Here is a 24,823-nt window from a genome sequence, read left to right as displayed (position 1 = left end):
CCCATTACAAGATAGTATTCTGTCATCACACTTAAATTTATATTTAAGAAATTTTATACTTATATCTGTCATAAAAGAAAGTTTGCAATCATTTATTTGTATTTCTTTTTCTTTCTGAACTCTTGGCTTTACTTTTTTCATTCTTTATTATTTTCTCCCTTCTATCTTCTTCATTAGTTTTGTTAAGTTTTTTAATAGTTATTTTTTAAAATACTGCATTTTAATGAAAATGCAATTACTATCTAATCACAAGTAATACTATCAGAATATCAGATTACATATTTAAATTTTACCAGTATTATTTTTGTAAAGAAAAGAAATTGCAGTTGTACTTCAAAGAAAAGCTTAAGTGTGGCTTTCTAAGAGATATAACAAAACAGGATTAGAATAATTCCATTTATCTGAGTCAACATTTCTACCAACCTGGCTGTATGTTCCCTGATAGAAGACAGGATGTATTCTTCCATATTTTTCTTCAAACATATGAATAAATGAAACAATGTCACCTACAGGGTCAGTGACCCGACTACGAGGATCAGGACGGATAAAACGCAAAGCAAACCTGACAGAGAAAAGGATCAAAATGTTTGATTACTAGTTATCTAAGAATCTGAAGATGTGACTGGACTGACTACGGTCTTAAATCCTCTAAGCTAATTCCTCCATGATCAGCTACAAAGCTTGATTTAAGTTTGCAAAAAACACATATGCATTAGGAATCAATCAGTACTGACGATTTATTATATTTCTATTAAATTTTTATGCTGAAAATGGCAAGAAATGTCTTTTTGAATTAAAACACAATTCATTAGCCTTAACATTTTTATATAATTTGTATTGTACCATAGTTATTGGGTGGCTTACCAGAAATTTGGCACTTATCCATTAATAACCCAATCTTATGTGTGATTGTGTGTTTATGTATGCACACCCGTGTATGTGACAGATTAAACTAATTAACAAAAATGGAAGGTGAGAATAAACTATACGGTTAATATAAACAAATATGAACTCAGCTGCACTTACCTAAATATATCAAGTAATGTGTAATATGTAAATCGGAATGGAAGCATTATCAAATAGTAACCCCAACCTAATAAACCCTGAAACAAATAGAAAGTAATTATCAGTATATTCCTTTTGCACACTCATGTTAATTTAGTTTCAAGTAGTTATATTAGTGAAAAATTAACAGAATCAGGAAAATTGCTGTCATTAAGTAAGACCACTAACAAGACATCTATAACTAATGCTCCTCTATACTCTTTCTCCTCCAGTGTGGAAGATATTATAGTATAACAATGACACAAATTTTGGAATTTCATTGCCAGATTTTTTTAAAAATGGAAACAAGGACATTTATTAGCTTTTAGGGGATTACTGAACATTTAAAACAGCTATTTAAAATGATCAATGGCTACTTCATGTGACATTTTCATTGTACAAAGAAAATAAAACACTTCATAAATATACCAAAAAAAAAAAAAAGCATATAACAAAGGTGGGTACCTTTTGTGCTAGAACAGCTTCGCTATTTTGATTGGTAGATGTGAAATGTGTTGCTACACAAAATAAATAAGTTAAGCCTCACAGAAGCTTCTAATATACCTATTTTATAGACTAAATTGGCAAAAATAAGCCAAATATGTCCTAGTGGAAATAGAACTTCTATGTTTACTATTTACAGTAATGTAACAAAAGGAAGCGCACCAATTGTAGACACTTACAAACCAAGCCTTCTATACAAAGAGATTCCCAGTGATTCAAGCAGAGGACACGCAGCACATGAACAATCCATAACACAAAAAAAAACACAAAAGGAAAGAACTTTCCTTCTATTGGTCCTTTTCATATTAGCAACAAAGGACACCACTCTTTTCAAGCACATTCAAATAAAATAACCTGCCCTTGGCTGTGGCCTTGAAACAACATAGCTGTAGATTCTGTGATCCGCAGTGTTGACCTGCAAGGGCCGAGAAGGTGGTGGGTTGAAGACACTTGGGACTCCCTCTTGTTCATTTAATCGGTCCTGAACAGCTGCCTACAGAAGGAGACCCACAATATATTATGCTCTTATTGCAGAAAATATTATACTATTTTGAATACAGAAGGAGGAACAATGGATACAGACCTATTGACAGCTTGCAGTCTGAATTACATTATTAAAAAGTTTAAATAAATAGTATCTTCTTTACTAAATGTTCTTGTAATTTGAAATGCTAAGGAATAGTTAGAAACAATCAAGATGACATACATGTAAATCTTCCCAGTTTCATCCCTATGAAAATAAGTTTTGAATGAATTAAACTGAAGGACAGTAAGTGGTTCAAAGCCACCTGCTCCAAGGATGAGTCAGATTTGAATCTAGGTGCCATTCCTTATCCAACACATTAACCGCTTCATTGACTCTAGAACTTGAAAATTTCAGAAATCTAGCTTCTTATATATTTCAGTTTTCAATTAAAGAACACGGTATTTTTCTAGTTCTTATAAATAAATGAGGTATATTTGAAATTTGTACAGATCTTATATGTGAATAAATATATCTGTAATAGTCAGAGGCAGACCATGCAATTTTGGGCTGAATTCCATGCTTCTCCCTCCAATTATGAAAATTTTGCATAGCGAAACAAAGCAGAATTATGCAAAATAAAGAACATATGAGTAGTTATGCTTAATATACTTATAACATGTGCAATAACTTTGTTTTAGTACTAAGCATATCTAATTATAAGATACTTTAAAGAAGGAACTCGTATCAATGTCTTTCACAAATCGAAGACTACAATCAGTGCAATTAGAAAGCAGAGCCAAATGGCACAATACCTCTATATTCCAGTTGTGTTGCTCCAGTGTATGACGACATTGGTCCATGGACTCTATGCCAGTCAAATCCTAAGGCCAAAGGAAGTGGGGAAACAGATGTCACAGAAGGCACATTTCCTGAATTAATTAACGTTTATTTTTAGTCATTTATCTTAATAATTCAGACATCAGCAAAGCATTTGCAAACTTTATCCCAACATAACCAATAATTAAGCAATGCTGGATTCTAAACAGGGCACAAACAAACTTTACCTTTAATTCTTACCTTTATTTAAAAAAACCTTTTGATTCTTAAAAAACCTTGGAGAAAACCTGAATATTATTGTTTCTTAGATTATTATTAGTTGGAAAAAAGCCAGCTCACCCAAAATGAAAATAGGGTGCCTAATTGTTGAAATGCTTTGTGGTAAATCCTCTTGTAGCAGTGATAGTTTCAATGGATCATGAGTTATTCCCCCTTTGGCATCATTGTGCATCAAAACTCTTCTCTCCTTTATGTTTAGCTATATTAGTTATTCATTCATTCTCAGATGTACTATTAAAAACTGATGATAAAGGGCAGTACACATTAGACACCAATTAGTTTACAAATACCCAATTAGATGGTAATGTCAAACTCAGAGGTCCCCAACTTTTTGAGCATCAGGGATCGGTTCCGTGGAGAGAGGTTTTTCTGCAGACTGGAGGGGGTGTGGTTTCATGTACTGCCTGCACCCCGTGGATGGGGCTTTGCTTGTTTGCGTGTTGCTGGCATGCCCCAGCCCATGGACTGGGAGTAGGGGACCCCTGGTCCATCTCAACAGTTCCCACACTTTTAGGTACCAGGGACATTTTGTGGAAGACAATTTTTCCACAGAGCAAGGAGAGGGGGAGCGCGCAACCTAGATTTCTTGCATGCACAGTTTATAGTAGGGTTCATGTTCCTATGCTTGATGCCCAGAAGTGGGCCAGAGGCGGTGATGCTAGCACTGGGGAGTGGCTGCAAAGACAGATGAAGCTTCAGTCACTTGGCCGCTGCTCACCTCCAGCTATACGACCCGATTCCTAACAGGCCAATGGTCTAAATGACACTGACTGATTTTTAAAAAATTAAGAATCATCTCTCATTAATAATTGGATGGAAGACTAACAGGATTTTTCAAGAGCTATAGTGTAGACTGGGAATTTGAAAAACAACTTAGAAGAAGGCAGTGCCAAATAATTGCCATGTCGTTGCTGAGAAAATTACATAAACCTGTACATAAATTCACCAGGAGTTGAATTAAACTCAAATAAGGCTTTATTATATTACTTCCATAAGTACTAATTGGGTGGTAATAAACGCTAGGCAAAATGAAACTTCTTAAATCATAACTATAAAAGTTGGATTCTTAGAACACAATGAGCAAAAACTAAATAAGCTATCCAACCTCTTGCCAAAACTGGCTCAGTCATTAATATTTTCCACCACTCTTTTGCCTCAATAAGGCAATGTTCAACAAAACGTTATTTTTCCATAGAATCAGAAAATAAGGATCGAAAGGAAACTTGGGGATCATCTGGTTCAACCCTCTGCCCCTACAGGAATCCAAAGCTATGCATCCCTGACAAATGGTAATCCAGCCTCTCTTGTGAAAGAAGAATCTGCCCCCAACCAAGGCAGTCTGTTCCATTGTAGAGCACCTCTTATTCTTATGATTTCTTCCTGGATATCCAACCAAAGGTACTTCTGTACAATTTAAAACCATTGCTCTTTTCCTATTTTCAAGAATAATTTTGAACAATCCTGCCCTGTCTTCCAGATGATGGCCCTTTAAATACTTGAAGACAGCTATTAAGTATTGCTTCAGTCTTCTCCAAACTAAGTATACCAATGTTTCCAATCACTCCTCCTTCTTTTCAAGACCCTTGGTCTTGGTTGTTCCTCTCAGGACATGCTGCAATTTGTCAGTGTTCTTCCTAAGCCATGGTGTCTAGAATTGGATGAAATATTCTGAGTGTTGTCTGACCAATGCAGAATAGAGAGAAATGATGTTTCTTGATCTTGATCTAATGTCTCTAACCCTAATGTTCAGCTTCTAATCCATCAAGACACCTATATATTTTTTGCATGAACTGCTCTCTAGATGATTTGTCCATCTTTAAAACTATACTCCTGCCTTAATTTTTTTTATGACTAAATGTAGAATGTTTGTCCCTATTAGGTACAATTTCAGGCTTAGTCATCAGCTTGCAGGACCGGAGATATTCTAAGATGGTTCTGTTTTAATTCCGTCTCATCTCTACCTGATAGTTTGTATTTTAAGAATAATTGCTTTATATTTTTATCAATGATTTTTATGTATTAGTTTCATTTTACTGTTGTAAGCCACCCACATTGTGTGAGATGGGTTGCTATATAAATTTGATAAATATTAATCTTAACAATGCCCATTTTTCCAATTTGTCAACATTCTGTTGAATCTTGATACTATCCTCTAAAGCAGACATGTCAAACTCGTGACGTTGCGCAATGTATCGGGCCAGTTTTGCCATTGCTGGCAATGGGGTGGGCACAGCTTCCAGAGGATGCGTCCGGCCTGTGGGCCAGCAATTTGACACCCCTGCTCTAAAGGGTTTGTTATAACCTCTATCTTTGTGTCATGTACACGACATTTCTAAATATGTTCCACATGAAATATACCACTTGACATTTTTCTCCACATTGTCATTAAGACATAATGACATACAATTATTGTGCACTATTTTTGAACCAGCTCTGTGACCATTTTTAAATTTTTTAAGTCTTCTTTACTAGAATCTTATAGGAGACTTTTCTGTCGTCAAGGTACAGCAAATGTGCACCAAATTCTCATGGTCAAGTAAACAATCATTCTGTCAGCATAGTTCTTCCCCATATGTACTAATAACACTTATTTGTCACTGCAATATGTTTGTAATTATGCTTGTTACTAGCCACTCAAATAACCAATATACAATTTGTTTAATGATAAGATTTTAATATCTATCAGTCTTCAAAATGTTTTATTCCTTTTCTAAATTAAAAAACAACACTTTTTTAAAAAAAATTGGTTTATTCTAGGTACTGGAATTGACTACAATTTATATTTTATGAACTCACTCACTGCATATTACATATCTAATCCATAACTGAGAATTTTATATTGTTTAGAACTTATGTTCAGTATCCTGTGCTGGATAAAAAAAAAACAGCTTGATTCCAAGCTGCTATATAAATATACTGTATTCAGAAATGTGAGTTTGCATTTCATGATTGAATATAAATAGTAAAGCACTGTACCCATTAATTCTTTCTCTTTTATCCAGGATGACTTCCTCACATACATCACCTGCACTATATTTTCAAGTCCTTATCATTTGTCCTCTAATATTATTATTTGACATCATTATTTCTGTTTTCATACTTTTTACATTCTGATCTATTTAAATTGTCTAGTTTATTACCACTACATGAATTTTTATATTGCAACTTCTGGAATTCCCAATAACTACCACCTCCATCATCGAAAGAATAATACTTTACCTAAGAGAAGAAACTCACTAGGTATCTTCTCAGGAATATACTGTTCTATCCTCAGTGGCATACTACACTGAGAGAATGTAGGCAAACATATTGAAATCATTCAAGAGGAGGCGTCAGGCATTCCAGTTAGCCTGTTAAGCTGGTATTCCTGGTCTTGTTTTATCTCTTTTCAAACTTAAAATCTGTTCAATATGTAGAAACTCCGCAAACCAAAGGATTACCTAAGCAGAATTTTACAATAACATTAGCATATGAAGTTTTTAACAGAACCTCAGTTCTTTTTCTCAATGCTAAATGTATCTTACAACCCTCTCCCCAAAATATTTCAATTAAGCTAAAACAAAATCAGTAAACATCCTCTTAAATCATATAATTGATTGGACAAATGTATCTAATATTTCTTAACATTTCTAGATTCTATTGCCCTTTTCCATGTAGCCTGCCTGCTATAACTTACTTTATTACACAGGGTGAATTTGATTTAAATCAAGTCGATTTAAATCATAATTTTTAAAGAGCAACTGTCATCTCTGTCCTACAGCGGCTCCTCCTCTGACCCGTTGTGGACTCACCGACAGTCCCATTCACTTTAATGGGATGGCTGGTGATGCCGCAGTGACACAACAAGGTGAGGGACGTGGCGAGCAGCAAGTGAGTGGAGGCCCTTAACAGGCGCTGCCTTCATGGATCTGAAATGACAGGTGCTCTTTAAATGGGATTCATTCTTGCTGGTAGTTAGAATCTTTAATATTATTATTTGCAAACAAAATGACCGTTTCCTATTTAGAATAAGAAACTGTCAGGTTAGTAAAACGGCAATATCAGAACTAATTTTCGGTTAATAGGTTACTCACACATACTATGTTTCTCTGAAAATAAGACCTACAACGAAAATAAGACCTACCCTGATTTTGGGGGGTGGGCCGAATATAAGCCCTACTCCCAAAATAAGCCCTAGTTAGGACCCTGCCCACTCCATCCCACCTTGCTGCTGCAAGGGGGCAGGAGAGCGCATGGCAGCCCTGTTTCCTGCCACTTCTCCTCCCAGCGTTGTTGTAGAGTTTGGCGCATCATCGCCCAGCTCCTCTCTCTTCCCGAAAGCATTTCTTCACTAATCTGCTTTCCAGCCCTGGCGCATTTCTCTCCTGCTGCAGGGAAATGGGGCTGCCATTTCCAGAACAGAGAAGGGAGACACGGGGTGATGCAAAGTGGCAAGCAAGTGCTCTTCTCTGCTCAGCATCTCTGCGCAGAGTCACTCCCCTCCCTGTTCTCCGTTCTCTCCAGTGGCAGCAATGGAGGGGCAGGGGAGGCTTGCGCTGCCCGGTCACGGGAGAGTTGGTGGTGGAGGAGGCTGCCACTGGGCAGATGATCTGTGGGGCAAAATGCAAAGAAAGCCCCTCCAGTGGCAAACAATGGCAGAGTAGCCTTTCGTTGTCACTCCCCCCTGGCTCTGAAACAGCAGAGGGGGACCGGGCCTACCTTATCCTCCGTAGCATGGCAGTCCGGCTCAGGAGGGGAGTGAAAGAGAAGGTCGCTGAGCAACGAATGGCCTGGCTGGTAGGGCCCTGAAGTAAACTGGTGCGGGGTGCGTGGGAAGCTCCAGCTCCTCCCCCACCTGCTTCACCTGGTTATGGTGGCAATGCGATGTGGTGCGCGGCCAAAGTGGGCCAGCAGACACGCGGGTGCCTGCTGGATGGGGCTGTTCATGCCGCCACTGCGAGGCGAGGCAGGTGTCACAAAAAATATAAGACATCCCCCAAAACTAAGACCTAATGCTCTTTTGGAGGCAAAAATAATATAAAACCAGGTCTTACTTTTGTGGAAACACGATAGTTGGAGAACTATTCAAATTCATTTATTTAATTAAAACACTTAGAGCCTGGTACAGATGCATTTTTCTTCAAACAATCATACAGTTTGTAATGTACATAGATTTGCAAACCAATGGGATAAAAGAATATTCCTGAACTTTGTTTTATGATTTATTTCATTTATTTTATTGTGAAATTGTGTGAATGTATCAATGCAGTGCATATTATCTCACTTGCAAAGTTTGGATTCATTGAATGAGTTTACCAAAATGTAAATATTGCAGAATATACAGCCTCTTGCTAAGCTCCATTTCATGCTGAATAAACTAAAATATTGATGTACCTTAAATAGAAAACTTTATTTAGCTAGATTTTTACTCCAAAAGCATTTTATTAAAATAAATTTGATAAAAATAAAAAAAATCCGATTTAAATAAAAAAATCTGATTTTTATTTTTTTTTAAATAATCATAGATTATTATCCAACCTTATTATAGTAGATGAGAGAGTATAGCAGTCTTATGTGAGAGAACTAATAACATCACACATCAGCATTTTTATATACTTTTCAACATCACAAGGAGACAATTTTTAGCTGTATGCACTTTATAGCTAAAACTAAATTTCCAATATCCTCTCTCTTGACTTTGTACCATAATGCAATAGTCACAACGAATTGAATAAAGTTTTTCTGATAAAATTACCATTTCAATGGATCGGAGCATTCAAATGCCCATAATTATGACAGAACTAAACAACCTAAGTAATGTCAATTATTATGTAGATGTCTCTGTGAAAATATGGAATATGATGTTGGGAAGAGGATAAACAAATTAATGTACATTGTTCCCAGTGTTATAATCCAGAAACTGCTTAAGATTTGTATAATGGAATATTTTCCTCAGAAACTGACAAAAAGCATTCAAAATACCCAGAGATTTCTCTTATCTTCTATCATTTAAATAAGATAAAATGAAATGAAAGCTATCTTCCTATCTGGAATTCTTGGAATGAATACATAAATAATAAATTGATGGATCATGGTGCTCTCTGAGCTTAGTTATAAACGTTTCATTATTCAAACTAGGTAATATCATCAGTGGTAGCAGGGAGTGAAGTTTGTTCTTAATTTATATTCTAATGGCTTGCCCTGTCAGTGTTGGTGGGAGTAGTCTTGGTGGGAGATGTTGAGGTTCTTTTTTGGGGGGGGGGGTTGAGCTGTTACTGATGGCTTGTTCAGCAGTTCTTTGATTGGGGTATTGTTCACTTTTTGATTGTTGGTCTGATGTTAACCTTGGTGCTAAACTATACATGGTGTAGATTGCTGGTGGGTAGATATTTTGTTCTTTTTTCCCTTTTTGGCTTGCTCATTGTCTCTTTTGCACAGTATGTAGATATTGCTTATGTCTACATGTCTATTGATGGATGATTCACTAGAGCTTAAGGCTTCTAGGAATTCTCTACCATTTTTGAACTTGGTTTGGTCTAGGACAGACACACTTTCCCAGTTGAAACTAGTTAAATGTGTCCATATGTTGTTAAATTAAAGACTTTTCATCAACTATCATTCATTCTGGAACAACTGCTTTTTAGGCTGTGATAACCGATAGATTTTACCAAATTATCCAATACTGTGTACTTCAACTTTAGAATACAGATAGTCCTCAACTTACAACCACAATTGAGCCCAAAATTTATGTTGTTAAATGAGAAATTTGTTAAGTGAATTTTGCCCTATTTTACAATTTTCCTTGCCACATTTGTTAAGTGAATCACTGCAGTTGTTAAATTAGTAACATGGTTGTTATGTGAATCTGGTTTCCCCATTGACTTTGCATGTCAGAAGGTAGCAAAAGGGGATCACATGACCCCAGGACACTGCAAACGTTATAAATTGAGTCAGTTGTCAAGTATCTCAATGTAAATCATGTGACCATGGGGATACTATACATAAGTGTGAAAAATGGTCATAAGTCATTTTTTCAGGGCTGTTGTAACTTTGAAAGGTCACTAAACGAATTGTTGTAAGTTGAGGGTTACCTATAATTTTGTTTTAGATCAGTGGTTCTCAACCATTTTAATGCCGTGACCCCCAACCGGTCGTAAGTCGAGGACTATTCAACTGGTGCAGCACCGTTTGCAGAATGGGACTTTTGGCGGGCTCAGCAGGGCAGAGACAGCCTGGACAATTCCTATTGGCTTTTGAAAGCCAATAGAATTAGACTCTATTCAAGAGAGTCTATTCTATTGGCTTTCAAAAGCCAATAGAATAAAAGGGAATAGCACAGCTAAGGAAAAGGGGGAAAAAATGGCGGACTGTGTTGTTTGGCGACCCCTGTGAAATGGTCGTTCGACCCCAAATGGGGTCCCGACCCACAGGTTGAGAACCACTGTTTTAGATGAAGGTCAGATTTATTGAACATTTACATCTCCAATGATAAGTATTCTTGTGAAACATATTCCATAAAGATACATTTTGAATTTTCTTGGTCCACTAAGAAATACATTTTTACTCAAGAGAGCAGACAAACAAATCTTAGGTTAATTCACTAATGTTATAAATACAATACCAGTTGTGGATTATTTTAACCCCAGAAATGTCAAAAGATTGGCAGTATTTTTATTTTTGTACACCTCAGCTTTCGTTCATTTCTCCCATTTTTCTTATTAGACAAGGAAAGCATTAGACAAATAGTAATACAATATTACATTACTACTGTGTCATAAAGTTGCCAGTTTCTATAGTAAAGGAGAACAAAAAGTATCGCGCCAAGAGAAGAAAGGATGAACTTTCTATATCTGTATAAATCAGTGATGGCGAACCTTTTAGACACCGAGTGCCCAAATTACAACCCAAAACCCACTTATGCATCATCGGGTGCCGGATGGGTATGGCCCATTAGGTGGGTGTGGTCCATTGGGTGGGTGTGGCCCATTGGGTGGGCGTGGCTGCGGTGGTAACTGCAGACTGGGTAGGACTAAAAAGTTCAATCAATCAATCCAACTTTGCAAGATCTTTTTTTTTCCTGTGAGAAGTTGAAATTGACTGATTGATTGAACCTTTTTTTTTTTACACGGTGGCGGAGGTCTAAAGAGAAAAGGTTTTATAAAACCCAGCTGAAGGCCTAGGACTGGGGCGACAGTGCGCGTGCCCACAGAGAGGGCTCTGAGTGCCGCCTCTGGCACCCGTGCCATAGCTTCGCCACCACTGCTATAAATCTAATTTTACTAAAATCCAAGCATACTATCAAACCAAAGTTAACATTTGTTATAATTTTAAGGGAGATTCAAACACATTTTAAAGTATTCAGTTGGATCAGGCTGTCCCCTCAGAGGGTCAGTTTCTCAATACTTAATATAACTGTAGAAACTGTACATCTTATAGTGTATCTAATCCAATTGGTGCTTGTCATTTAGATATGTTGGTATATGAAGAAAGATGGCATCTATCACAGCTTGGAAAAAATAACCCTAAATATTCTGGCTAATAAACTGGCTACGTTTTTTTCTTTTTCTTCCCCACCCCAACTTAAAAGCTAAATTCTTTTTAGCAAAATATTTAAGAACAAACCTGTCCAAATATAAGCATATGCTCTAATTTAGTTCTGAATCTTCTCCCAACCCCCATTTTGGGGTCCTTTCAGACCACCTTTAGATTATACCACCAATTTCTGATGGCACTCTTTTTTTATAGTAATAAGAAACAAAGCAGATTACGCAACTGTGAAATTGCTGTACCTATTTTACCTATTGCTCTCTTTCATTCCCACCAAAAATATAAAAGGGCCAAATTTTAATTGCCCTCAAATATGAGCTTTTTAAAATACCGTGAGAATCCTGTATATTTTTATTTCTTGACTACTATTATTATTACTGGGTGTATGTGTATGTATGTATGTATGTGTATGTATGTATGTATGTGTGTGTGTATGTATGTGTATATAGATAGATAGATAGATAGATAGATAGATAGATAGATAGATAGATAGATAGATAGATATAGATATAGATATAAAAGTGAGCACCAGGGAAGTTAAAACTATAAAAAGTTTAATTAAAAACGCCAAGCTTTCGCCGGCTTCTGCCGGCATCATCAGGGCTTAAAATGCTAGGAACTGAGGAAGTCCTTTTATAGGTCAGTTAAGATCTGCGCCCGGCTCCTCGATCTTGTTACCAGACCTAATTGAGTAAATTGTGCTCCGGTGATCTTTTTCTTCTTGCGCAACTTATCCATGTATACGGTGTCACCTATCTTCCCTTCGTTGGGTTCTGGGTTGGGTGGAGTACCCTCCCTGTCCCCTTGGGTATTCCCATCATCCTTTTCTTTTTCTCGCCCAAACTTTCTAGATGGTCTGTATCCTTTCCTTCTCTTCCCCCCCCCCAATCTACATCCATATAGCTGTCGTTTCTATGGGTGCTGTTTCTTTCTCTGATGTCCCCCACTCGTCTATTGTTATTACTAAGATAATCCTGTGCATCATTCTGATCTATCTGGGTCATTATTGTGAGGTGGGGTGACTCAGCAATCAGTTCGCCAATGTTATGAGTTCCATGAGTACACTCCTGCTTGATCGTCACTTCTCTCCCCACTCCCTTCCTACCGTCTTCTGCGTCTTTGCTCCACATACTACCATCCAGACTCTGCACTCTACCATCTGGACGGGGAGAGGGGGGACTCCGGTCTCTCCGGACACCATCACACTCATCCTCCACCCCCCTCGCCCCTCCAACACCTCCCGTTCGTGTGTGATCACAATGCGGTGCGCTTGAGTCCATTAGAGCTGATATTATAAGATGCAGCGGGCCGGTCGTCGGGCCACTGCAAATACGATCTCCCCATGCATCATCCTGCCGGAGTTCATTCTTCTCCCCCGGATTCCCCATCTGTGTGTCGCCGCTCTCAAAGCTGTTCCACACCCCACATAAGTGCGGTTGGATCGGCGTCACCGGGTGGGGGGGCTATCTCGTCATCTCTGGGCCAATCGTTTTCCCTCTCCTAGGTTGCAGGTGGGTGGTTGCTGTTCCGAGCTGTCTCCTTATTTCTACATCTGCAGTGCTTCTCTGTGTTCTATTTGGGGTGTCTTGGGTATTCCCAATGTAAAAGTTCCGGGCTTCAATTTTTGCCGCCTCTCTGATCTTTTGGAAGCGTGTACGTACCACGGGGGCGACGGGGGTCTTTTGATATTGTCCCTTCTCCATTGAGTTGTTTATATCCTGTTGGGGGGTTAACACCTCCTCCTTGATCTCCCTTGTTGGTGTATTAGATATGCCATCAGATTGTCCGCAACGGGGTGGGCGATTGTCCACACTCCATGATCTTAACGCTAGGTGCGCTGGGCAGAGGTCAATATGCTGGTTAATCGAGTCTCTGTTAGAGAGCCACGCTTTTTTAAGTAAGCAGCCTCCCTTCATGTTGTCACTGGCTAAGACGCGTACTTCATTGAAGTTGAAACGGTGGCCAGATTCCGCCATATGTACCCATATTTGGGATCGCTGCTCGCCCCTTTTTACTGCCAGTTTATGTTCGTGGACCCTGGTCTTTACACGTTTAGAAGCCTCCCCAACATAGTTGCATGGGCAGTCCGTACAGTCAATCCTGTATACGACTGCCGATCTCTCCATGTTGGGGAGCGGGTCCTTTGGGCGCATAATGGCAGCGCGTAGCGTTTGATTAGGTTTATGCGCTACTTTTACATTATATGGCGCTAATAATCTTGCCGTTGCCTCTGAGACATTGCAGATATAGGGGAGGGTAACACGTGTCGTCTGTGATATTGATTCATAGGTTAATGGGTTACTCCGGGATTCGGATGGAATACTGTAACGTTTAATGAATCTTACCGGGTACCCATTGCGCTTGTATATCCGGAAGAGATAGTTTCTTTCTTCCTTCTTTGCTCTAGCAGTACTACAGTTTCTTTCTTCCTTCTTTGCTCTAGCAGTACTACAGTGGGACTCCACTGTAGTACCGCTAGAGCAAAGAAGGAAGAAAGAAACTATCTCTTCCGGATATGCAAGCGCAATGGGTACCCGGTAAGATTCATTAAACATTACAGTATTCCATCTGAATCCCGGAGTAACCCATTAACCTATGAATCAATATCACAGATGACACGTGTTACCCTCCCCTATATCTGCAATGTCTCAGAGGCAACGGCAAGATTATTAGCGCCATATAATGTAAAAGTAGCGCATAAACCTATGTCTTCGGACCACCAGTCTGAAGATGACGAATGAGACTTCATCGAAACGTCGCCAAGATACTTCCAATTTTACGCGGGAGAAAACCCGAATAACCAAAGACCTACAAACACCAAGAAAACCTTCTACCATTAGTTTTCACACCCTTTAGGTTCTTATACCTGTAACTATAGTTATTGTATCATGTGATGGTACAGAATTAAATAAGTCACTGTGCTGAAGCTTATTTGATTTATATTTGTAGTGGAATTTGGAATTGAATCTAGAGGGGGGAGGGGTCTCTCACAAGGAGCTAAGAAGGAAATCAGCCTTGTGTCCTTGGTAGACAGAAAAAGGGCCAGGAAGGATCCTCCCTAAATCTTCACAACTCCCAAAGGTGCTTTTCAAAAGCCAACTGCACTTGCTTAGTTTTTTTTTTCTTGAAAATGTTTCACTTTTCAAGAAGCTTCTTCAGCTCTGACTGAATGGTGGGGAAGGATTTATATTCTTTGCAATCATCTGGATGTTAGTTCTCCGAAAGTTGATTGTTAGCTCTCTGAGTCCACCTGAGGCCACCTGGGGGTTCATCTATACTCTCAGGATCACCTGAATCAGAGTGCAAATGGGTGTGGACCCTTTCTGGTACAGCTGAGAGGACTATGTTGCAGACAGGATATAGGTGGTATCATTTTCAAGGAAAATCATTTTTAAGGAAAAAAAACTAAGAACTTTCAGTTCCCTTTGAAAAGCACCTTTGGGACAATCATGACCTGGATGTCGAGAATCTCCACAGACATTTATCCTTCACAAGATTTATTCTATAGGATAATTATGCAGAGTGTGCTTTAATATGCCAAGATTCTTGCCTATGGGGAAAACAGCTATAAAGAAAATACTCTGAGCAATTCATTGTGTTGTTCTTTGTGCTTGACAATATTCTTCCTTTATTTTTAGAACATTTTATTTTGAAAAATAGTGTGCACACTGTAAATTAATTTCTACAAAAAAAATATGAAGCTCAGAAAGTAGAATTGATTTTGGCAGCCCAAGTTACAGATGGATATGATGGCAAAAGATTATGAGTAAAATTTATCTTAATAAAGCAAAAATTTCAAGTTAACTAAAAGCACCCTGATTTATTAAAATACCAGGGAAGGAGGGGAGTCTGGTTTGGTGGCAACAGTGCCTCAGATAGAAAGTCCAACAGAGATTGGTAAGGACAGCAGAGAAGATCATACAAAGATTGCTTCCTGGTATTCAGGATGCTGCTTATAAGCGCTATGTGCTTAGAACTCAAAGCATTGCTAGAGACACCACAAACACACTTTACAGTCTGTTTCTGTTGCTCCCCTCTGGAAGGAGGTTTCGAAGTATTTCTAGCAGGACTACCTGATTCTGTAATAGCTTTGTTCCCTATGCCATCCGTCTGGTAAACTCGAAAGATTCGTTTTTCTCGCCATGCACATGTATATATAACCCGAACTAGACTGTATTATTTCTCTGTGTCAATATGTGGGTATATGCATAATTCTGTATTTATTTATGTCATATTTATGTAGTGTATATTGGAGGTGGTGGTCCTTTTGAGAGCTGTATGCAACAAAATTTCATTTTAATGTATGCCGATTATTGTACATTCAAAGTGACAATAAAGTTATTATTCTATTCTATTCTTCTATGTTAATCTATAGTAGCCAAAAATCAGAATGAGTTTGATAGTTCCTTTTCAAATTAAACACATTAATAAAAAACATGTTTATGTGAACTACAGCTCAGCTACAACTACAGCTGTGGTTCATGAAAAGTTATGGTCTGGTCCTGGTGACTGACTCAGATTGGTTTCTGCATGATTGTCTATTATTAAAATATATTAGTCTAAAAAGATGCTACCAGACTCTTTCTAATTTCTAATTTTAAAAATGATCATGTTGTCTTCAACAGATACAACAAACAAACAAAAAATCAATTTGCCATCAAATTTCTTCTCAAAATAACCATAAGAACCTAGCATGCATGATTTTATCAATTCTGCCTGCAGCACTTTAAGCAATCAGGATAGTGTTAACAGTAGCAAATAAAATTATGGCTACCTAAAATGCATAGGGACGACCCAATTCTATCATTTTGGAACATTACCAGTATTAAGTATGATTTATAGCAGTGATTGTGTAGCCTCTGTTTGATATAACTGAATCAAAATCTGAACATAAGTATTTAGCTTTCCTCAATCTTTCACTATCCAGATGTACTGTATCTGCTACTTCCAAAAACACTGGCTAGATCAGTGTTTCTCAATCTTGACAATATTAAGGCATGTGGACTTCAACTCCCAGAATTCCACATGCCTTAAAATTGTCAAGGTTGAAAAACACTGGGCTAGGTGTTCTCAGAACTACAGCCTCAACTGACAAATTTGGAAAGGCTAATGTACAGAATTATGCAAAACGTATTTTCTGTTCTGTTCAACATTAAACTGTAATAGAAATTGATAACGAAAGAAGACCAGACACCTTAATGCCCAAAATCCAATTTAGGACAACACATCTATTAAAATAATTACAATGCATAACTTTGTTTGTAATTACTGGTTACAAAACAATACACAGACCTTTGAATTATAAATAATGCAATAGGCCTAATACTTGAAAATGTTAGGAAAGGAATAGCTGGGGTTGAAATTGAATATCTATATAATCAGTGATATTATCAAATAACAAGAGATAGGTAACTCTCAGCTTCTTTTATGGGCCAATGTGGAAGTATTTTCAAGGCAATTGAGATGGTAGGGCTTAGAATAAACACTGTCCCACAAAACCTATCCAAATCCCTCACAATGGTGGGTGGATTTTTAAAGTCCTATCATTTTTTTTAATATTTCAACTATAAATATTCCATGTTATATTTGTTTCTTTTTCATAAACCAAGATTAACAGAACAAAAGTTGCATATGCAGGGAAAAAAAAACCTGTTCTCACTGTAGTTATGTTGGAAACTGCTATGAAAAGCCAAAAGAAACTGAAGGAGGCAGAGGCAGACCTGATTTAATAGGTCTTCCCAAATTTATCATAAAAACTAAATATAAGGCAGTCATAAATTGTAATGCATGTAACAATGCCATACTCTGAATTTTAAAAGTGTGACTTTATAGGAATGATCTATAGTTTTTAAGCTTATGTATCTAAGAGATATATGCCATCAATTAAAACTAATTAGGAATTCTCAAGGGTTGCCAACTTTTCTACAAGTTGTTGCCAAAACTGTTCAGGGTGATATCCTCCCCAATATGCTTATAGTGTAGTAAACATAAAAATCTTATTATCTTTAATTACACTACAATGATTTCTGTGTACTGTATAACTCAGTGTCCTAGAACAAGATAGAATATAGGAATAAATGCTATGCATTTGTACATTTGGTTAGGAAATATTTAACAGCTTATTCTAAAGGAATCCATTTAACAGCTTATTCTAAAGTAAATATTCATAATAATGGGCTCCATGTCAACTTATCATTAAGGGTGTCCGGTCAACCAGCCTGGAATGGACTGGAGCTTTCTCCCAACATATCAGCGTACTGATTCATTTCCTGTTGTCTTTAATCAGCCTACCGTGCGATGGGTGCTATTAATGAATTTCGAAGGCAACGTATAAATAAGTAGATTTCAAGTAAACTCAGACTTTGCATTACAGATTCCCCCCCCCACCGTAATTTCCTTTGAAAAAAAGAAGCCATTCGTTTTACGCAGAGCCTCCGGTATCACAGGCAGAAGCCTTCACCGTGCTCTTCTAAGTCCGCGGAGAAAAACTGCCTTTTTCCAAGCACTAACATCCCGTACAGCCGTCCCCACCGCATATGGTCCCGCTGCCATCCCACGGCCAGCAGCAGCGAATGGCCAAGTTGCTCCCGCTTTTCCCTGCACGCTAGAAAACCCCGACTGACAAATTAGACGAGGCTCTAGCAAGGGTCGTCGGCTTACTTCCATTCACCCAGCCCCACCCACCCGCCTTGCCCCGGGCCAGCACCTGGAATTGAAGGAGCTTCTCAGTTTGCTCCGCCGACAACTCCCGCCCGTCCGATGCCGCCATTTTGCCGCCGCCTCTGACCCGCAGCTGCGTCACTCTACGGATATGACGTGCAATTCAAACCTTCCGTTTACGCTCTACCTGTAAGTGTCACCATAGAGATTAGAGCTACCCTTCCCCCCCCCCCTCGTCAGCGCCGAGGTACCGTTGTGGAGTGATGTCAAGCTTCAGCTTTAGGAATCTTATTACAATTCTATGTGTGAGAAACGGAGACCTTGTTGCTTGATGGCAAAAAGAGAAGATATCCCGAATTTTATTTTAATAATGATTAGTTAGTAGTATATTTCCTGTGAAATCAAAGGAAATAATCTTTTCATTCGTCTTAATTTGGTTGAATACACAGTTTTCAGCATATAACCAGCTGGGGAGCTTTAGCGGGTAGAGTTACCAATGACGTCTCGACGTGTAACCCATAATTAACACTTAGATTAGAAGTGGAATTAAGGCTAGCTTAGATTCGAGACAAAACGCCAAACTATAAAACGATTCCGAGATTGCAAGTCTATGATCACACCGATAGATCATATTTGCGAGCGTCCCCCACAGCTTCCGGTTTTATTTATGAGCAGCATCTCATCCTCTTGAGAATCTAGAGTGGCACGTGGTTTTATGCGAATGAATGGAGCGTAAGACATGCATGCCTGTATTCCTGTGCTGAGGCGGTACTCAGTTTAGTTACATTTTTGTTGGACACTCTGAAGCAGTGTTTCTCAACCTTGACAATTTTAAGGCATGTGGACTTCAATTCCCAGAATTCCACAGCCAGCAATGCTGGCTGTGGAATTCTGGGAGTTGAAGTCCACATGCCTTAAAATTGTCAAGGTTGAGAAACACTGCGTTCTGAAATATGCTTTCTTTTGAATAGCTACCGCTCTGTCTAGGAATGATGGGAATTGGAATCCAACAGCAAATGGACGGTTTGCCTACATGACTTGTCCGCTGACAATATAATTTCAGGTGATCGTCGTTATAATCCTATTAAAAAGCGCTAGGAAATCACTGGGAATAGATCTGCATAGGAACGCGCGCGCTACAAGACACTAAAACCAAACTTTGTGCTTCAGTTTCCAGGAGAGGGTTTTTACTTTACTGGCCTCTAGAGCATGAAGATTTAGCCTGCAGCTGAAACAGTATCCAGAAACAATTTCACTATTCAAGTTAGAAGGAAATGGTATTAGAATATTAAAATTTGAGTGCAGTGCCTATTAAGCAACATCAATAAAAGCGTATAAGAAAAATATACTAAACGAAGTCTGAACTGTTCTGGTTTCTCCACTGAAAAGGCATGTTATACAGTATTAATCAGACACCAGCCATCTATTGTAAGGGAAGGAAGATGAATCACCTGGATAGGATCATTTCCAAATGAAAGAAAGATAAGTTGTCATGTATCCCTCCCCTTCCTCTTATCTTCAATAAGAATTAAGTGTGACACTTTGTTCTTCTTTTACATACAATATTTGCAAGGGTGCTTATTTGCATTTGGGAACAACCATAAATTGAATGTTCAATGATTGGTTTATTTCAAAGAGACTTACTGAATAGCAATAATAGGGGAGAAGAATTCAGCACAGGCAATCTGAATCTGAAGGCAAAACCAGAGAAGAGACCCAATATCTTACAAAACTGCTTCTTTTGCTCTTCCTTTGCTGGGGATGGATCTTCAATATGCATCTGACTGGTTGCTACTGTACAGTGCATTGGTTGAACTCATCCAATATGATTTGGTTCAGTGCCTTATGCAAACCTAGAACATCTGGCTGAATAAACTAGATGTTTACTGTGTCACTTAAACATCTTCATCTAAGCTGCTTTATCCTGTTAAGGAAGGAGAGAACTGGAAAAGGGACTTTTGGAGGGATGAATCAGAAGGCAGTGCATGAATGTTCCTTCCCATACCCTGCTTTTAAGGGAGCAGTGTGATTTCTAGGCAAGATAGGTGGGAATTATAGAAGATTAGGGGACTTGTGATAGCACTTTGTCCCTTTTAATAATAGCTGTATATGGAATAGAAACCAAAGAAAGGAGAGAGACAATGTCTCTTATCCATGATCCTTTCAAGTTATACAGTAAATTCTCACAGCAAAACATGTGGAAACAAGTGTTAGAAAGGTATAGAAGAATTTTCTTAGGTTTATGTTTGAACCAGAGACCAGGATATAACTGCATTGAAATACAGATTGGTTTATAGTAAGTGCTGGAGGCAAAGACAGTCATAAAGAAGGGAGGATTTACTGTATAATCCCTCTTCGTGTATTTTTTTCAAATTACAGTAGACATGTGATTTTGGTAGCACAATCATTTGATTGCATATAGTATGCAATGCACCTAGTGAAGATCGGTGAGGCCATACGTATAATGAGGCAGGACTACAAAGACTGAAGTTTTGAAAGAACAAATAGATAATATTTCACAAACATAGTTCCTTTCTAGGGAGTCACTTTGCTTTTGCTTTCCCAGAACTCTGCTGGCCTCTCAGTATCTTTTCCCAGCTTATCAGCATTCCATGACCTTCTAAATGTTTTATGGCTGAGTTGACAGTTTTACTTTCCCTGAGAAAGAGTTAAGGGCTTTTGGCTCGATCCCATATTTCACCTTTAGGAACAAATGAATGAATGACGATATTGGCAATATGGCCTAGCTAGCATATTACTAAAAAAAAACACACACACACACACACAAAAACCTATCGCTCAAATTGAAACTGTGTGACTTTTTAGAAAAGTAATAATTAAACATATAGAATCCCCATTATCTATTGATGTGTTTTAAAGCTGCAATCTGATGCCTACTTACTTCAATTGCATAGAATTTCTGTGAGACTAAGTCCATACAAAATTACAAAGGTAATAAATACTACAGGAGTTTTTAACTAGAGATAATTAATCTGTGTTTCACATTTCCCTGAATATGGATACTAAGTTAAGGTTAAGGCTCCATTTGCTGAATTGCAGCTTTGTTCAGCTATGTTGGACAACATTTTTCATAAAATTCAAATTATTAGCAGGATATATTGCATAATCCGTTGAAATATAGAAGTATCTAAGAAATATATTGAGGCATAAGCTTTCATAAACAAAACTCCACTATATCAGGTATGCAAGATAATTCTCTGTAGAATCATAGATATGTTTCAGCAATGTGAGAACAGACTCATTAAATAGTGTATTCATTGAGACCATATTCAGTCATAAAAAGCTTGTTTGTAGCTTAATGCAATGCAGAAACCAAGGCAATTATGATTAATTAGTAAACTAAGAATAGTTTGCACACACTATTCTGGGATAATGTACTGTATGAATCCAATTAATATGGTTTATAAAGCATGGTTTAATAGCTTAAAGTTTGCAAAGCATGGTTTAGTATATTGTGTGCTCGTATCATACATACTTGCATAAAAGTCCATCAGTGAATAAGCTGACCCTCTATTTTTTAACCAAAATACCATGAAAAATGCACCACTTATGGACCTGCAATTTTGGTTAAAAATCCCTGCTTATCCATGGATGGGCTTATATCTGAGCATACATGGGAAAGATGGATATTTTTAAAAGTATTACTTATATATTCGTGGATAAGCCCAACCCAATTTTGAAGGAGTATTTTGGCAGTTAAATTTTTGGTTTATCTGTGAGAATGTACAGTACTTTTATAAACTGGCATATTTATTCTTATTCTTAGCCTTTCCTCTCTGTTGGAAATAATAGCCAACCATCCTTCAGCATATACTAGCATGAAAGATCTTGTTCACATTGGTGATCCTGATCATATCTCAACTCGAGTCAACAACACTGACTCACAGAATGGTTTGTCCTGATTTTTCATGTGTAGTTCCTGATAAAGTTGATTCTGCCAGCTCTGCTGTCCCCTACATCTTTTGCACATATCTACTTGATTGGGAAAAACATCCACCAATCATGGCACTATAGCAGGATTGGGGCACCTTTGGCTGCAGCACCTTGTCATTTCCCTGTGCCATAGCTGTTGAGTCCTTGGCGAAAAGTAGACACCAGAAGCAGTTGTAGTTCTCAGTTTTCTTTATTCTGTGTTCAGCTCACAAGTAGATGGCTTCAGCAGCTCCCAAAACCTCCTAGCTTCTTATATAGGCATTTCCTGGGTCAATGCGATACTTTTCCCGCGCCAGCACCCGCGCATGCGCACGGCGCTGGCGACAGCCTGTCTGGTCCCGGGCAGCTTTGCACCTGCCTGGGACCGCCTGCAAACGCCCCGAGCCGTTTGCAAGGCTCGGGACATAACACCCCTTTCCCCCGGGCTAAAACTACTACCAACATATAATCATTATTTTATGCAGTGTTCTGCTTCTCAGTGCTCCTATCGTTACCTGGCTTTTGTTTAGCCAGCAATGTTATGTAATCCTCTAAGTATTTAGGAGACTTCCTTGCTCTCTGTGACCTTCTCAGCTCTGGGTTTCTGACAGGTGTTCCCTGACTGAGGGGTGACAAGAGCCTGTTCCCCTTATCATGCCTTGGTGCCTTCCAAGGACTTTGCCCCAATGCCTGGCCTGCTTGCTCGCCCACCGGGCTCGTCAGGCCAGGGCTTCTGTCACTTTGTGACCTGGTTGACCTGCCTAGCTGTAGGCCCTCGGGCCCCTTGAAGTGATAGCCACTGCTGGGCGTCTCTATAGAACCTCCTAGGTCCGTCCAAGACCTGTCAGGAGGCTGTCCAATCCCTAAGCCCCGTTCTGTGTCCGGGCTCGTGTGGGTCTCTGTACCTTCCCAAAACTCAGTTACTCCCTGATTTGGGCTAGAGGTGTTGCGGTCGGGACTTGGTTCCTCGACCACCTCCCTGTAAGTTTGACCCCCTGTAGGATTAGGGGTAAGGTCAGGCCAACTCTGGGATTGTGTGCCAGCTCTCTTGAGGGGAATGATTTGTTGGGATGCTCCCGGGTATCCTCCGTGACTGGAGTGTTGTGTGATGTGTGTGGAAGTGAGTATGCCCCCAGGGTGACTCCCTGGCTGGAGTAGGCGTGAGTGCCTGTTGTGTGGGTAAGCTCCATGAATTCCTTTTCGGAGCACTTGCGGAAGCTTGAAATGGGCCGTCAGTGGCTCCATCAGTGGAGATGGGCAGCAACTCGTGCCCTTCCCTTTGCTCCAAAGGGTCCCCCTCCCCCCCTGGAAAAGACCCAGGAGTCTCATCTGAAAGGTCCTGCCTAGGGCGGAGTTGGTCGATGTGCCGACGCAGGACACGACCGTTGTCCAGGGCTACCTCGTAGGATAGAGGACCTGTGACCCTGGAAATAGAAGCGGGGACCCATGTATGACCAGGCCCGTAATTGCGAGTCCAAACCGGGGCACCCACAAGTAGTTGTCTAGGTGCCCTAGGATGTGAGGTAGATGAAGGCAGTCTGTCCGGATGCAACCGGTCAAGTTTAGTAGTAAGTTGACGCCCCCAACGAAGTTCAGCTGGGCTTCTCCCTGTAGAAGTGGACGGTGTGGTGCGATAAGAAAGGAGAAAGTCAGCCAACCTGTGATGCCAGTCCCCGTAGGTGAGTCTTTTCAAGGCGTCCTTTGTGATGCGCACCATACATTCAGCCATACCGTTGGTGGACGGGTGGAAGGGTGCAGACGTGGCATGACGAATCATGTTAGCCTGTAAGAAAGCTTGGAATTCGGAGGAAGTGAATTGAGGGCCGTTGTCAGACACAATGACATCTGGAAGCCCGTGTGCAGCAAAAATCCCCCTCAATACCTGAATAGTCTTTGCAGTAGTGGTGGATGAGACAGGTACAACCTCAAGCCATTTTGAATGGCTGTCAACAAGGACCAAGAAGAACTGGCCCTGAAAGGGCCCAGCGTAGTCAATGTGCACCCTAGACCATGGGGACTGTGTTTCCTCCCATCTATGCACGGGAGCTTGGGGCATCTCTGGGCGAGATCGTTGGCACAGGTGGCATGCATGCACCTTAGCCTCAATATCTTTATCTAAACCAGGCCACCACAAGTGGCTGCGCGCAAGAGCCTTCATACGAACAATGCCAGGATGACCCTCGTGGAGGGATTCTAAGACCCTAGTCCTCATTGAGGTGGGAATGACAACTCTGTTTCCCCAAAGCAGACAACCCTGAGAAAGGGACAGCTCGTTCCTTTTGGACCAGAAACTCTGAAACTCAGGACTAGGGCAGTGCTCAGGCCAACCAGACAAAACCCAGGAACGGACACGTGAAAGTGTGTGATCTGTACCTGTTTCAGCGGCAACATCCCTGGCACTAAGAGGGAGCTCGGGCAAGGCTTGGATTGATAGAATGTTGACAGCTGGCGCAGGGTCAGCTTCTACTACTGGCAGAGGCAATCTACTGAGGCCATCAGCATGGCCCATTTCTTTCCCAGGCTTGTGGAGTAAGAAAAATCATATGCAGACAAAAAAATAGACCACCTAAGCAT

The 24,823-nt window shown here is 39.5% G+C and overlaps 1 protein-coding gene across 1 annotated transcript in view; it reads right to left on the bottom strand.

Annotated features, from left to right (window-relative positions):
• Positions 1–18,448, bottom strand: part of FAF2 (Fas associated factor family member 2) — a 29,597-nt gene extending 11,149 nt beyond the window's left edge. Inside the window, exons 1-5 of the mRNA XM_039356751.1 lie at positions 18,363–18,448; positions 2,827–2,895; positions 1,964–2,041; positions 1,027–1,103; positions 424–562 (exon numbers count right to left, since the gene is read on the bottom strand). Of these exons, the coding sequence (XP_039212685.1) occupies positions 424–562; positions 1,027–1,103; positions 1,964–2,041; positions 2,827–2,895; positions 18,363–18,425 (426 nt within the window). The 5' untranslated portion in view covers positions 18,426–18,448. The remainder of the gene's footprint in view (positions 1–423; positions 563–1,026; positions 1,104–1,963; positions 2,042–2,826; positions 2,896–18,362) is intronic.
• Positions 18,449–24,823: the final 6,375 nt, after the last annotated feature.

The sequence above is a fragment of the Crotalus tigris genome, unplaced genomic scaffold, assembly GCF_016545835.1.
Source record: "Crotalus tigris isolate CLP2741 ecotype Arizona unplaced genomic scaffold, ASM1654583v1 scf7180000018829.1913635, whole genome shotgun sequence".
Taxonomy (NCBI): Eukaryota; Metazoa; Chordata; class Lepidosauria; order Squamata; family Viperidae; genus Crotalus; species Crotalus tigris.
Note: the sequence above shows the minus strand (reverse complement) of the source record. Positions and strands in the feature narration are given on the sequence as shown.